We start from the raw sequence: 15,567 nt of genomic DNA on the forward strand, positions 1-15,567 counted from the left end.
GATTTGAATAACATGTGAAAGTTGTGTTGCATTAGGCCCGTTTTGAGTGTCTAAATAAGCGCACTCTGCAAACGTGATTTATTAAACAAAATCTGTTTTATTGTAAGAGGGGTTACAAAGAAACACCTGTTGTACACCCATTTAATAAACAAACAAACAAAAATATTCAAATACCAAAACAAAACATAATTTACACAGGTATTGTATAGGGTCAGTGGTTTAGTCGATAGCAGGGTACGGGCGAACACGAAGACTTATTCTGTATATTAATTCCTTTTTTTGCAAACAGAACTTTCATATGAGGCTATGTTTACAATAATTCCAATCACCTGGCCATTACTTTTCCTGAATCCTGAACATTATACAAGCTCATAACTGGCGAACACAGTATCACTTAAAAGACTGAACATAGGTCTTGCCTTAACTTTTGTTTCATTTAAACATTTTTTAGAGGATAACTATCAACAAATCAAGATTCTTATGCTCTGTGACTGAATGCCAATATAGTTATAGGGTACAGGAAACACGACGAAAGGTGCATATAAATGAACACTTAGCAGTACTGTGTATGTACCGCTTCCAGAAATGTGCCACTTCAGAACTGATGAATGCATGAGTTGTGGGAGAGAGAAAACAGAGAACATGGGTACTTAGATGTCACAGACAGACGAAAGAGATGAAAAAATCTCTGAGCCTCCCCACTAGATATTTGTTATGCAGTCCTGCATATTAAATGCTGAGTTTTTATCGTGTGCCATTAACCTTCTCGCCCTAATTGAGAAGTTTGAGGAGAGATAATTATTGAGGTTAATTCACAGCCTAGGGAAGAGGCTCTGAAGCAAAAATATCACACACAAACATTCAACTCTTCCCACCGTAACTGTATGGGATATACAGAAAGAATAATATCAATGTTTTTTAAACTGGAAAGCACCAAGCCAAACTCAAAATCTCCTCTCCATAGGCATTGTATCATATAGATGTTACTGGAGTGTCTGTCTTTGGTGTGCTTATGATGTACAGGCACAGTGTGTAATGTTAAACACTTCACTATGAGTCTATTGATTTACTGTCAGATTGACATGCACAGAAGTGGTACACACACAACTGTGTATGGACTGTAGCTTTGAATGGGGGGGGTGAAAACTTTAGTTGTGCTTGATCTCCATGAATAGGAGAGTGTGAAGAGCAGGCTGGGCTCTTGGCAGTGACTTTGGTAGATGAAGGGGATGAGATGATGCAAGGGAAACAAGGGGTGAATGGTCAGCAGTGGAGGGTTGCTTGGTTCGAGCTGGAGCGCACTGGTTTACGATCGCTTTCTTCTCCCCTCAAAATTCCTGAAGTTGGTGGGCCTCATCTTCATCTCTGCAAACTCGATGGAGTGCTCATGACCCTTCCAGTGGAACCAGTTTACACCCTGGAGATAAAACAGTTTAAAACAATCTAAATCTGTCTCTACTGCTTATTATTAGACAGGTGAGAAAGCACATATGAAATTTGTACCTTGCTATGACTGTTGTCTCCATATCTTCCCATTATATTCACTCGATGGCAGTTTTTGTACCAGAAAGCTCCCTTGTAAGACAGAGCACAGTTGGTGACAGCTATATCGTGGTCATTGTCGTAGGTCGAGAATGGACGGCCGTGGTGATACGTCATTGAGTCACCTTTAAAAGAGCATTACAAAATTATTACAAAGTCATATACACTACTTTTCAAAAGTTTGGGCTCAGTACGATTTTTTTCAAAGAAATTAATACTTTTATTCAGCAAAAAAAATTATCTATCTCAAACAAATACTATTCCTTTGAACCTCCTATTTATCAAGGAAATCTGAAAAAAAAATATATATATAAATAAAAATTAAATAAAATATACTTATAAAATATTAATATTAAACTATACATAAAACAACAATATAATAAAATGTGTGTATGTGTATATACACACACACATATATATATATATATACACACACACACACACACACACACACATATATATATATATAAACAATATGACAACTATATGTTGAGGAATTAGAGAGATCTTGCAGACCTGCTGTGCCGCTGAATCCTCCAACATGTACTTTGTAGCGACTGCGTGGTTCTGAGACTGAAAACTTGTCATACTGCGCATATGCAGACTCGCCCTTATCTCTGAGGTCCACACGCAGCTCATACTGCCCAGAGGAGGTGATCTTATGGAGGTTAGAAAGACCTGCAGACACACAGAATGAGATTTGTAGAACAACATGCTCAAAATTGCTCCATATCATAATACCTTAGGGGTTCCTAGGGCAATATTAGTAATTTGATATGTGTGCACCGATGTAAACATACCCAACCAGAATTCATCATTAAGGTCACCGAAGCCTGCAGTGTAGTTCTTCCAGTTTCTGAAAAACTCCACTTTACCACTCTGGCGTCTCACAAACACCTGTATGGAGGTACCACATTATTACAATGGCCTGTGTGTTTGCTCTGTGTATTATGCGACTTTCATGTAACCCTGTAAAGCCTGACACTTTACAGCATTTACAGATACAGGTTTTAATTTTTGTGTGAACTATCACTTTAAATACCTCCTGTAGGATCAGAACAGTCAATCTTTCTATCCTGCCTGTTATTTGAGGAAGAATTACTCACAATCCAGCCGCCTCCATCGGTGGTCATATCACAGTAGACCTGCAGAGGCTGAGTCTCATCTCCACGCAGGTAAATAGTGTACAGGCCTGAGGTTGTTTCTCCATTTAACAGAGTCTGAGAGCAGTCTTTGGGATGCTTGTACAACACTCCAACTGTGATAAAGAAAGAGAAAAGAGTTTGACCAGAGGCTAGTTTATTTTGTTCAGAGTTTGTGATCATGTGATGAAGTTATGCTTTCAGGTTATTGACTCACTGGTGGTGAAGACTGTGGAGATGATTCTGGTTCTCTTTGGCCCAGCGATGGCCTGCAGTCTGACTGTGTACTCTGTGGAGGAAGTCAGCTGAGACATGCTGTAAAATGTTGCAGTGGGGCTAAGGATAACCTCCTGAGCCAAGAGAAGAAAACCAGGAACATTTCAGTACAGCACAGAATCGGCATTGCACCATGCACTTAATAATCACTGCAGACCAGAAAAATGACCATGCTTCAGTTTTAAGGCTGTAAATCATGTTTAAAGTTGGGTTGTTCGTTCTGGTGGTCCACTCACCTTGACAATGCCATCAGCGGACTCAAAGCTGAGGATATACCCACTGATGTCTGCTCTTGGTGGCTTCCATGTCAACATGGCACTTTCTGTTTGAATATTACTGGCAGCCAGATTCTGAGGGGCATCAACATCTGCAGCATAGGGTATTCTGTTATAAACTTTGCATTCAGAATTCTTAAGATGAGACATTACAGGCAAAAACACTCTTTATGTTTCTTTATGCACTGTTTTTTGGGGCTTTTCATAAAGTATTTTTTTAAACTAGTGGAAGGAAAACACCCAAAATACACTTTTAAGTGTTTCTTAGCACTTTATCTTTTTGCATCTATAGATTTTAAATCATAATACATATCTTTAAAGGCCATTTTCTCAAAATTAGATTTTTCTCCTGCACGGAGTCAAATATCTTCAGTAATACATACATACTATATATATATCTCAATCTTTAAAGTTTTATTTCTATCTGTATTCTGAAGGTTTTTACTGAGGGGATTTTTTTTGGTTCTGGCTGTTGATAGTATTTTCTGATTTACAAAGTGATAAAAAGAGATATCCAAAATTCCCTCTGTAAAAACCTTTTGAGTCTAATATGTAAATGAAATGAAACCAGAATTTTCAACCTGGCTTTATCTAATGTTCAGATTTTTGTTCTCAAGTTAATTTTTTATGCACTTATAATTGTCACTGCTCAAATTGCAAGAAAGTATCCTCAAGTTTCATTTCAAGATTATACAGCATGATCTTGATGCTGTGAAAAGTGTGTGGGTGTTTCTTTAACTTTTATGTGCACTTTTTTTGTCCCAGGAGCTGATTATTAACAGGAACAGATTTTTTTATTATTATTATTTTGTTGCAGGTCACATTATGCATTAGTTATTTTGTTGTTTTATCCTTTTCTCAGACCCATAATTTCATAACTAAACTATAAAAAACAAATCATAGAAATATGAATTATTACATTTAAAAATATGATTGATAAGAAACAAAAATCAGTAGTTATTGAGTCAAAAATGTCCAAGTTTGAAATATGAGAAATGGGAAATATTCATATAAAGAGGTTGTGTATTCCTATTAGTTTATTCTGCAAAAAGTGTGAAAAATATTTCATTGAATGATTATTAAAACATTCTTCATGATTTCCCCCCAAAAAGCCCAATTTTATCTGTGATGCATGAAGGACCACTGACAATTTAGTAGTGGACAAACTAACCTAGTGTGAAAGTGTGAAAACATTTTATTTTTAGGTCAAAGGCACCCATGTATTTTTGCCCAGTAGAAAAAGATGTCAGAAGGCTACTATTTTTCTCTACACCAATAAATATTTCTCTTGAATGAGCGTCCAGATGTCTTGTGTTGTTTGTGTGTAAGGGTGATGAGTGTTCACCTTACCTGTGGTGAACTCTGTGGTGGTTGCAGCGCTCTTGGCTGCCTCTCTGACAGCATAGACTTTAACAGTGTATAGGGTGGCAGGTGTAAGGGAGCTCATCTCAAACTCCACAGTGTTCCCAGACACTCGTTCCATCACTGGAGCCACTAACAAAAGAACAAAACACACAACTGAGACTCACTGCTTTATTGTTTTAGTCTGTAGCACCTGAAACAGCCTTCCTTCAAGAATAATTAAGGACAATCTGTGTTGTTACCACTGTCTGCGCTGTAAGTGATGACATATCCATCCACAGTAGCAATGGACGGCTGCCACAGCAGCAGAGCTTCAGTGTCAGTGATGTTGACTGCTGTCAGACCTCGTGGCTTATCCAGGGCTGAGGGCCAACAGATACAAACAGAGAGACAAAAGAGAAGCAAAATCACTGAGAGACAGCTTGGAGTCGATTACTAGGCTTCTGCGAGACAGGAAAGCAAAAAAGTCATACTGTACTGAATAATACAGAATCTAGAATATGAGGTGCGAAAAAAAAAAGTTATTTATTATTTTATAATATAATATTCATTAAACTTTATTAATACATAATAATAATAATAATACATATTTTTATATTATTGTTTAATTATTTAATAATAACTATTCACTCTGGTTGATTTTGGTTAGAACTTTCCTATTTCATAAACTGAGATTTGTGAGATTATAATCAACGTTGTGTAACTTACTCAAAAATAGTAATGCACTACAAATGACTTATTACTTTTTAAAATGTTTTAATTACATTAATTTATTAATTACACAATTGAAAAAGCAATTGCATTACTAATTGATTTTTATGTTGCTTTTTTAAAACTGAAATGAGTGTTTCTGTGTCCTGCTGGTTCATTATGGTGTATAAATCATGCATTCAGCACCTCTTATTTCTCTCTCAGATTATACATTATATTATAGATCTCGCTCATAACGGGTGTATAATTCATGCTTTAAAAGTACCTTAATTAAATTTATTTAAAATGCTAAAAAGTAACTAAAATGTAACTCAAGTAACTTAAGGTCATTAAATAGTAATGAGTATACAAAATCTAAAATGTCATCAAATTACACAAATTTTTGACTGAAAAGTAATTGTTTTACATTAGCTAATTACCTTGTACTTACATTACACCCAGCACTGATTATTTTCTAGAATAATACTCTAGTCTTACCTGTCGTGACTCTATCAGATCCTGGTTCGCTCTCTTCCAAGCCCTTCACAGCAATGACAGTAACCTGGTAGGTCACTCCAGGGGTCAGATTAGGCAGCATGGCTTGAGACTCTCGTCCATCTACTGTCAGTGTCATAGGGCTGCCTGCAGGGGTAGACAGAACACTGAGATAAACTAGAACTAGTGTTTATCACTAGAGGGTAGCACTCTCTGTGATTAATTGGGATGATGATATGCAAAAATGCTGTGCTGATGGATAAAACAGTGTGGTTTGATTTATGATATGCACTGATAGATTCACATAACTGAAGATAGGCCTGATCTAAAAACCTGCACTGATCACAGAGAGGCCAAAAGGACACTATGAGACTTTAGGGGGACATCTCTTGATTTCAATCAACTTATTATACCAAGACGGCAGTCTAGAATTTCCTCCGCAACTTATGTAATATATTACATAAGATATAATTTATGACAAATCATAAACCGAGGAAGTACAAATAATACTATGATTTTCCAACAGGCAACCATCCAAATGCGTAGAAAGCCACACGGTAAAGTCTCACTTTCTTAAGATGGACTGTGTGCCAACTTGGAGGGAAGAAGGCTTTGCTTTCATTTCCAGAACAAAAGATCCAAATGTGCTATAAATAGTACTAATATATGTGTACACTTCCGTTCAAACATTTGGGGTAAGAAATGAATACTATTATTCAGAAAGGACACATTAAATTGATCAAGTAGTAAAGACATTTAGTATGGTTCTATTTCATATAAATGCTGTTGTTTGAGCTTTCTATTCATCCAATAAATAAATAAATTCTTGAGCTCCTGTTCATCATATTAGTCTGATTTCTGAAGAATCATATGAAACTGAAGACTGGAGTTGCTAAGAGTAAAGGATGCTAAGAGTAAATTACATTTTAAAATATAAAAAAAAATCAAGTAATTTTAATTTGTCTTAATATATAATAAAATACAAACTTTTGAATTGTAATGTATTTAAAAAGTAACTGCTAAAACCTTGACCGCGTCACTTACCACCCTGAATGGGCACAAAGGTGATCCTGTAGCTGTCTACATGGGTATGGGGCAAAGTCCAGTGAACAGTAGCCGATGTATCTGTTACATCAGAAAAGCGTATCCCCTTGGGTGTTCCCAGACCTTGGTAAGAATGACACACAGAAAGGAAATATACTGTTAAAAATCTAACATTCTATGTTCTAACATTTGACAAATAGGAGCTAAAAACCCTTTCCCAGAAACAAGTAATTTCAGACTGTAAGAGAAACAAAATACAGTTGGTGTAAAGAAACTTCTTGAAATACCCCATTTATTGTGCTGCAACAAATAGATGCATCAAAGGAAACATTCAGGACATGAGGATGACCAACTGTGCGACTACAGAGAAAGGACACGCAGACAAAGGCCCTGGCCTTAAAGCTATTTCTCAGTGCTGGACCTCAGAATCTCGCGTGACAGATGCAAGAAGATTAACTTGCCCCCCCAGTACAGAGGCACAATAGTGTGACATGCCAACATCAGACACAAGTGGAAAGTGAAGCTCACTAATATAAAGGAAGATTGCTAGAGACAAGCACGCAATCAGGATAAATACACAAAATAGTTGGTCCTGCTTTGTAAATAAAACCTTCAATCACACAGCAGATAGAGACGGAGAAAGTAAAACTGGTGAGAGAAGACATGGATGCAACCATTGTTGTTAATGAGAGACTCTTGAGTTACTCTGCAGACACAATAAGGAAAAAGAATACAATGAGTGATGTTGTAATACTGTTTAAAACAATGGGAAAGGAGTTAATGGATTAATGAAAAAGACTTAATTTTTCATGGGTATGAGTTTTGACCAAACCTCCTAGCTGACAGAAACATTAAAACTTAAAAAGTGTTAGTAGTTCCTCCACAGGCTTCTCTTAAAAATCAAAATACCTGTTCGAGCTACAGCCAAAACGGGCTGGAATTTCCGTCCCAAAATGATCCCAAAGAGCTCGATTTCATACTCCTTATCTTCATCGAGACCTGTCACCGCTTCTGTTCGCTTGTCTCCTGACACACTGATCTGGAGAGGTTGGCCCAGGCCGTTAGAATCGACCACTTTGAGAGTGAATGTATCAAAGATGCCCTCTGGTGCGGTCCATGTCAGTTTAAAGCTGTGCGGGGTGATGTCCGTGACCGAAAGATCCTCCACTTCAGGTTCAGTTTCTGGTTGACAAAATGATAAAGTTGTTCTTCCTCTGAAAACTCTGTGGAATGTACTTAGAAGAGGTTAAATGGCCAAGAATAGCGAATGTGGTTCCCGAAGCCATTTTTCCCCTATTTGTGGTGTTTGTTAAAGTTATATAAATTTGAGAAGAGGAAGACGCTGCTGTATGAGAGACAGTTCAGCGATTATGTTACTCATTCATGAAAATAGGCTTTTTTAAAATCAATTGTTCAGTCATCTATCAGTTGTTCCTATATCAGTGGCAGGTGATGCTGAAATCAGTGAGCCAGTAAATTTAATTTACATATTTGGATTAGAATATGGAATGAGATCTGTTGGTTAGTAGAAAAAAAAAAATGACATTGATGAATTTTCCACCATTATATTAGGTTCCACCATCATAATTATATCGTCATATAATAGCAGTTGTGCAGGGTTCAAGACAGAGCTGTTCTAGGACAATGACATATCCATAATAATCATAATGACAGTTGGGCTCATCCTGGAAATGCATTTATGTCTCGTTTTAGCTGATCTTGCAAGAAGGCCAATGACAATGAAATATATGAATTCTGAGAAGGTTGTCTCTCGAGTAGCAATCGTTGTGGTAAGGATATGTAAAACTGAAAACCTAATGCCTCAGGGATGTCTTCACCACATGAGCAATGCATTGTATTTTTAATAATAGCCTTGTATGTGCCAGAATGTGGTCCAGTCTCAATATGCTGTGGTTTGCTGTTCATCTTCATGTACCAAGAACCAGTTCCTGCCTTACACACATTTTACATTAGTTTTACTTTCCTTTACTTTGGAGGTATATGAAGTATTAAGATCATGTTGAATTATAATAAAGTGACTTAATCGGATCTTGTACATTTTTATTTCTGCTCAGTCTAATTTCTAAAGGCTTGTCAGAAAATTCAAAACCAGAGATGTTTAACAATCCAGCAGCCAGATTCTAAATGTATGAATTAATTCTAAATGCAAATTAAAAAAATACCATTTTATATATAAAAAATATATAGTTTATATTTAGAATTTAAATTTGGGATTCATCTTGTTAATTAAGAATAAAATAAGAATATTTGGATACTGGATATACACAGAAGGCTATCAACAAATTTGTGAAATATTCAAAAAACAATGTAGTATTGTTCCAAACTGACAATGCCTAAATAGAGCCTTGTTGTCCTAAACTAAACTTTTAAAAGAAAAGGGAAAAAAAGGCCCTTGACCAGACTGAACCTCTTCATCCTCTAAAGCTCTGGATGATGTGAAACAGAAAAGACATTTGTTGAATGTGGAAAAGTGTTGGAAATGAAAACCAGCGAGGACAAATCCTGTGGAGCTGTCCTTCTTCATTAGCACTGTTCACTTGTTTAAGAGTGTCAGCAGTGTTTGAGGCATTTCAAGAGTACTAACATGTGCTCTCCAAGGATCACTTTCATCTGACTGGCTTCTAAGTCTCTCTGGTTTGACAAAGAGGCATCTGTTTGTGGAGGTGGAAAAGGCGCCAGCTAACCTACAGAAACTAGGTCTGGAAGCAGTAATTCTACAGCAGGCAGCTAAAATCTCTGAGGGGGATATCTGTGTTGACACAGCTAAATGTTGCAGCAGGGATACACAAACCAACCAGAGCAAGAAAACTGCCGAGGTTTCTGTAAACATTGTACAAATTCTGGTTTTAAAAGCTTGTATTACTCAGGCCAGAGAGAGGCAAGAGTTCATGGGTCATGTGACATGAATAGAGAGGAGGTTAACAGAAATCCAATCAGTTCCCCTTCTCCTCTCCTATTTGCATGCAGTCTTGAGAGACTGCTACAACTGTGGCCCCTGCAGCCACTGGCTGATAAACGGCAAGAAAATGTGTGAAAGTGAGGCATAAGAATGAGATGTAGCGCAGGGTCAGAAAGATGGGCGTGCATACTGAAAAGATCCTTCACAAGAAGCGACAAAAACTCCTCAGGATCACTTCCATGGCAGTACACCCCAGCCCAGTCACCCGCTCTATTCGCTGACTCTCTGAGGAGGGGCAAAACATTGGTATGCGCCTAATAAATGTATGTTTGCTACAATACAACTTGTCTGGTTTGCTGGTAGACTATAAATGCCACAAACTAAATGATTTAAATTGACTCACCAACAATGTGAGTTGAATGCCGCAGTCAATTAGAATGAAAAAGGCATCATTAGTCTAACTTTGTTTTGCCTGTAAACACAAATGTACCAGCGATGACAGGCAGAGGTCATTTACTGCAGCTGGAGGCTGTGCTGGTGATTATGCAGACGTGAATGTGTGGGGAGGCATTATAATGCAGTGCAGGTGTGCTCTGAATGTCAGTGTTACTTCAACATACAATTCAGCAGACGACAGAATCTGTCGCTGACTTGAAAGGGGCTTGGTTTGTTAGTTCTTTGCACGTTTGAGAGTTTATCTGCGTCTGAAATCATGTACTGTCAGAGTATTACTGCATTTGATTATGAACTCACTTGTCAGGGATTAATGAAGTTCTCTTTGTTCTAGAAGTATGCATGTTTTAGTATAAATTTGATTATGAAAACTGTTTATTCTGACTGGATGGATGGATGATGGATTTATACAAATATTTTTGAACTCTCTTAACACCATGGCTGTCTTAATTACCGTAAAAACAGTAATATTGATCAGTGCATCAAAGCACATTTGATTAATGCATCCATGCTGAATAAAAGTATAAATTATTTGAGAATTCTCCTGAAATCAGTCATATTGGATGTGGCTGCATTATATTCATTATTTTGTTGAAAAAACCCAAATATGTACTTTACCTTCTATATCAATAGTGGAAAATACAAAAAATATTAGATGGAAACTAGTTTCAGTACTAGATGATAGTAGATGAAGAAATTAATACACTATGAGGACTACAAAAACTGGTTAAAATAATAATAAAAATGTGTTAGTTTTATTTCACCATGTGATGTGATGAACTACACATCAGAAGAGAAAAGAGGTTAGTCGGTTTTGCTGCTAGAGATGCAGCATTTGATCCAAAGAAAACTGGGAAAGAAGACCAAGCTGGTCCAAGATTGGGCAAAAATCGATACCTGTGATGACTTCAGCAAAGACAGGATCTAAGAGCTCTCCCTTGTACAGCCCATACAGTGTAACCCTGTAGAAAGTACTAGGAGAGAGGTCAGTGACAGCCAGGCTGAACTCCTGGCTGGATAGAGTATGGTTCTGGCCATCAGATAAGCCATCTGGGTCAGATACTTCAACCAGAAAGCCTTCAACCTCTCCTCTCTCCAGCTCCCAGTACACACTGAAGCTGTCCCAGGACACATCAGAGATGGTGATGTTGCTCACCTGAGGCTTCTCTTCATCTGGATGACAAACAAATCAGAAGATAATTAATTTGGCAAGAAAAGGTGCATACAGGAGAAGAACATCATAGGTAACGGTGACTGAACAGGTTTGGCTGATTTCTCAAGGCTTTCTCTCTTTGAGATGATGGTGGGTTTTTTTATTGCTTGGAGTCGAATGAATTGAAGTACAAACAAAAAAACCAAAAAACAAACAAGTTTCACTTTATTCAAAACAATGCAAAGCATTTTAAATATTAGACGGAAAATCCAAGTTATGAGCAACAATAAACCTTTTAATGTTTTACTCCTAACAAATTCATCTCCATCTGTTCCAAACAGAACAGGAACATCTGCCCATGCAGTGAAAAAAACAACAACAGTAATAACTGAATAATAACTTTCAAAAAGTTGTAGTGACAAACTAATTTGCAATCTTTTCTCTTGAAACCTATTAACATCCAAGCACCAGCTTGCTGAGACAGCTTTAGTATTAATGGCCTTGATAAAAGCCATTAATTTTTGAAGGTTCTGCCAAGCCTGCCTGAGCAGAGGTACGCTGAACACTTCAAATATGGGAGGCAGCCATGCAGCGTGGTGCATTGCAACCTATAATTGAACATCATTGTGCATTGTCAGCATTCACAGGCAAAGAGGGGGCAGATAGCTAAGAGATGCACGGTGGGCTAACCATTATCCTGTCACATTCAAGAGGGCAGAAATGTGGCGTGCAAATAGGGTGAGAGACAATGGGGATGAAGTGAATGACCTTCCCAGGCATAAGGGCCGGTTGTCGCTTTTGAAACCTGGAGATGAAACAATACGAAGCTGTCAAACAGCAAAACAACTCATTGATCATCTCGTGCCATTCATGGGAACTGAAATTTGGTAAAATTCATTAATTTTGCACACTTATCCAATAGAGTACCCGGCACTGAAAGCGGCCCGTGTATGTCTGAGGAATGGCCTTCACTGCATGCAGATGGGAATAGAATAAAAGAATGGCTTTATCGTTGTGAGATCCTCAGGCAACACACACCTTGAGGGTGTTTGGATAAAGCCTTTGTCGTGTGCTTGCACGAGCAATAAAGATGTGGTCACATTTATCATTTCTCGTGAATTTTTGCAGGCAAATTTTAGTCATTTTAATAGGTATCCATGTGGGAATTTTGTGTAAGGCTGAATGATTTCCCCACAGCAATTTCGAAACTGGTTCAAGTTGGTCACAATTGGCCCAACAGAAAGCTTCTTGGTTTGAAAGTGACTTCTGTGTAGGCTTTGCTTCATAAATAGCTATACTATTGACAATAGAGCTTTTTTGTACACAAAATTTAGCTGAAAATTCACGCATGTAACCATACCTTAACACAACATAGCATAACTTTGTGCATGCATGTGTGACTGTTTGCTCTCTCCTTTTTGGCCTAATTGTGTCCTCATATGTTTCCTTTGAGATGGTCATCCGGTCTCCATGTTACAAGCTGAAACTCTCATAATTATGGCAGAGAAGCATTCAGTGAGCAGAAGAAAGCCCAGACCTAAAGGTCTCCCTTCCCCCCACCTTCCCATTTCCATCAGGTCTGAGGGAAGTGTATGCCCATGTTTGTGTGCCGTGTCTAAGGCCGATAATGGCTGCTGAAATAAATGCATTGGGATTATAGTGCTGGTGATTTCAGAGACAACATTTTAACAGGCGGCTCAGCATGTGTCCTATTTATCAGTCCGCCCCACAGTTCATTGTGGTCAAATCACGCAAATCCAAAAGGGGAGTGGGCTCACTCTGACGATTATCACATGAATGAGCTTTCTGTGCATGTGTGAGTGTGTGTTTGGGATCTTGAGAAACACAATATCTGTTGTCTTGCCTTGGCGACCAAAGAAAACAACTGATGTTATATTCTGTCGCTCCTTGGTATTAGTTAATGACTATTCTGTTATAAAAGCAAAAACATTTTGGTAAAAGAATTCTGGATGTTAAGTGGCATCCTGTCCGCAGAGATTTGGGCTTTCATTGGCTTTTCTTTAAAAAGAAAAATAAACCCACATGCCATTAATGAGGGCAGAGAATAGGGATATTAAGCTCCAGTTTCCAGTACATGGTAGCATTTTGAGATCTTTATGGAAGTTTTCTCCTGATAAGGAGCTACAAAATGTTTAATTCAAATTCATAGAACAAGGACTGCAGTATCTTCAAACTCCAAAATAAATATTTGCACTTAAGGGAGGAAAATAGTCAAGATAATAAATTCCAGAGTTGCTTTCAGATCCTCAGTGGCCTGCTGAATAAATATGATTATGGGGTGAAAAAAATATTCAAATCATATTTTTTGAAAGGTTTTTTTTATGATCCAAACCAATATTGCTTTTGTCACTCCAGAGGTAAGAGAAACGGGCATATGAAGATGCATTTTTAATATATAAATGAAAATGTAATGATGCATACTAACCTGTGGATGCTGACAGAGTGGCTGGCGCACTCATCTTTCTTCCTCTCTTGGCAGTCAGGCTGATGGTGTACAGCATGCCGGGACTCAGGTTAGTCAGGATGTAGGTATTGGCAGCACCAGGTACCTCCAATTCGGTTTCTGTGCCATCCGCAGATGTAAACACTAGCACATAGGTGTCGATTTTGGCGACTGCTCTTCTCCAAACCAGTGCCAATGTGGTCTCCGTGGTCTCACTTACTTCAAGATCTTTGGGAGCATCAATATCTAAGAGGACAGGGACGTTACATTAAAGAATTAGTTAATTAAAAAAAAAGATAACTCTGTCAATAAAACAGCAGAGACTGGATGCTTTTTTTCCATGCAATTACAATGAATGGGAATTGGAGCTTTTAAGCCGCAAGAAGCACTACAGACATCATAAAAATGACTCATTTGTTATATTCAAGCTCCTTTTGATAATCCAGAGGGCTGTTAATCATTGCAACCAAATCACTGAGTCAGTGATCTGAACTTGAAAACTGAACAAATCATTTAGACCTGTTTGGTGAACTGGATCAAATGATTCATTAAAATGATTCAACTAAAAAGAATCCAACATGAACAAACCAAAAAGAGCTATGGTGGATGTCACTATTTTCAGTAAATCATTATTTACATTATTAGTCTGTTTGTCACACAAAGGCTTTAGATGATTTGGATTATGGCACAGGAGTCATATGGACTATTTTTAAGAAACATGAGCAATTTAATATGCTGCTTTTTTGTCATTTTGGTACTTGACAGCCCCAGTCATCATTCACTTTTGACATAAGTGTGAATTAATAGTTTTTCCTTAACTATTCCTTTCAGAATTAGCATTCAATACCTACAAGTGGGTTTATTATGACAATTGAACTCACATGCACTTTTAACTCCGCTAATAACAGGAGAAAATGGGGAAGACAAGCACATTAAATTAAGTAAAAAAATAAAATAAAATACAGGTAAGTTACTGATCATTTGGTTAAGTCTTACCAGTCACAGCATTGGTCGTCGCAGGCAAACTCTCACGCTCTTCCTTGATTGACGTCACTCCCATTCCATACTCCGTCCCAGGCCTAAGGCCTAAGAAAGAGCCCAGCAAATTCAGTCCTCTCAAATCATCAGACACAACGAAACCATTAATCTCTCACATTAGTTGCTTTTGGAGCCTCCGTGGTAGGCAATTGTTTTCGTTCTTGCCACAGCGCGGTTTCGATTTCATCTGCACGCCATATCAATCTAATGCCTTTCAGTGGCCGCATCAAAGAGCTTCTCCACAGGCCAGAAACAATATTTACCATCATACAAGAGATTCTCAGATCCCCACAGCCCCCATTCAAAAGAGCCCTTAGCCCAAATCCCACACTTTACCCCTCTTAATGCCTGTATTGGCTCCTGCAGAGGTCACTGTGCAGGAGTCCTCCAGCATGAAATTACGCCTAATGCAGAGGAAGCTCATTATCAATAAAATCACAGGCGTTACGGCAATTACAGATAATAACTGTGTGAAAGAGACAACTAGTGAGATATGTGTGTGACAGAGAGAGAGACTCTGCGTTATTAGCCAAACAGATCGTCCGCCTTATTTACAGGGAACAGGCCTCCCAAGGACAAAGGAGCAAACCAGACAAAGAATCTATTATCCATTTTGAATATATTTTTCTCACAGCCATGATAATCCCTGCTTGCGGTAACACATGGTTGTAGAGAATAAGAATTAGCGCAGGAGATTGCCTCAAAGCACAAGT

General features: G+C 38.0%; 1 protein-coding gene across 1 annotated transcript in view; it reads right to left on the reverse strand.

The window, feature by feature from the left end:
* Window positions 1-83: 83 nt before the first annotated feature.
* The window catches only part of LOC306871189 (tenascin-like), a 33,625-nt gene continuing 18,141 nt past the window's right edge, over window positions 84-15,567 (reverse strand). Inside the window, exons 9-23 of the mRNA XM_079418961.1 lie at window positions 14,813-14,902; window positions 13,799-14,062; window positions 11,097-11,372; window positions 7,736-8,008; window positions 6,827-6,949; window positions 5,786-5,929; window positions 4,840-4,959; window positions 4,586-4,729; window positions 3,197-3,327; window positions 2,902-3,034; window positions 2,649-2,800; window positions 2,343-2,439; window positions 2,059-2,220; window positions 1,504-1,667; window positions 84-1,417 (exon numbers count right to left, since the gene is read on the reverse strand). Coding sequence (XP_079275087.1) covers window positions 1,307-1,417; window positions 1,504-1,667; window positions 2,059-2,220; window positions 2,343-2,439; window positions 2,649-2,800; window positions 2,902-3,034; window positions 3,197-3,327; window positions 4,586-4,729; window positions 4,840-4,959; window positions 5,786-5,929; window positions 6,827-6,949; window positions 7,736-8,008; window positions 11,097-11,372; window positions 13,799-14,062; window positions 14,813-14,902 — 2,384 coding nt within the window. The 3' untranslated portion in view covers window positions 84-1,306. The remainder of the gene's footprint in view (window positions 1,418-1,503; window positions 1,668-2,058; window positions 2,221-2,342; window positions 2,440-2,648; window positions 2,801-2,901; window positions 3,035-3,196; window positions 3,328-4,585; window positions 4,730-4,839; window positions 4,960-5,785; window positions 5,930-6,826; window positions 6,950-7,735; window positions 8,009-11,096; window positions 11,373-13,798; window positions 14,063-14,812; window positions 14,903-15,567) is intronic.

Source organism: Barbus barbus (genome assembly GCF_936440315.1).
Source record: "Barbus barbus genome assembly, chromosome: 6".
Taxonomy (NCBI): domain Eukaryota; kingdom Metazoa; phylum Chordata; class Actinopteri; order Cypriniformes; family Cyprinidae; genus Barbus; species Barbus barbus.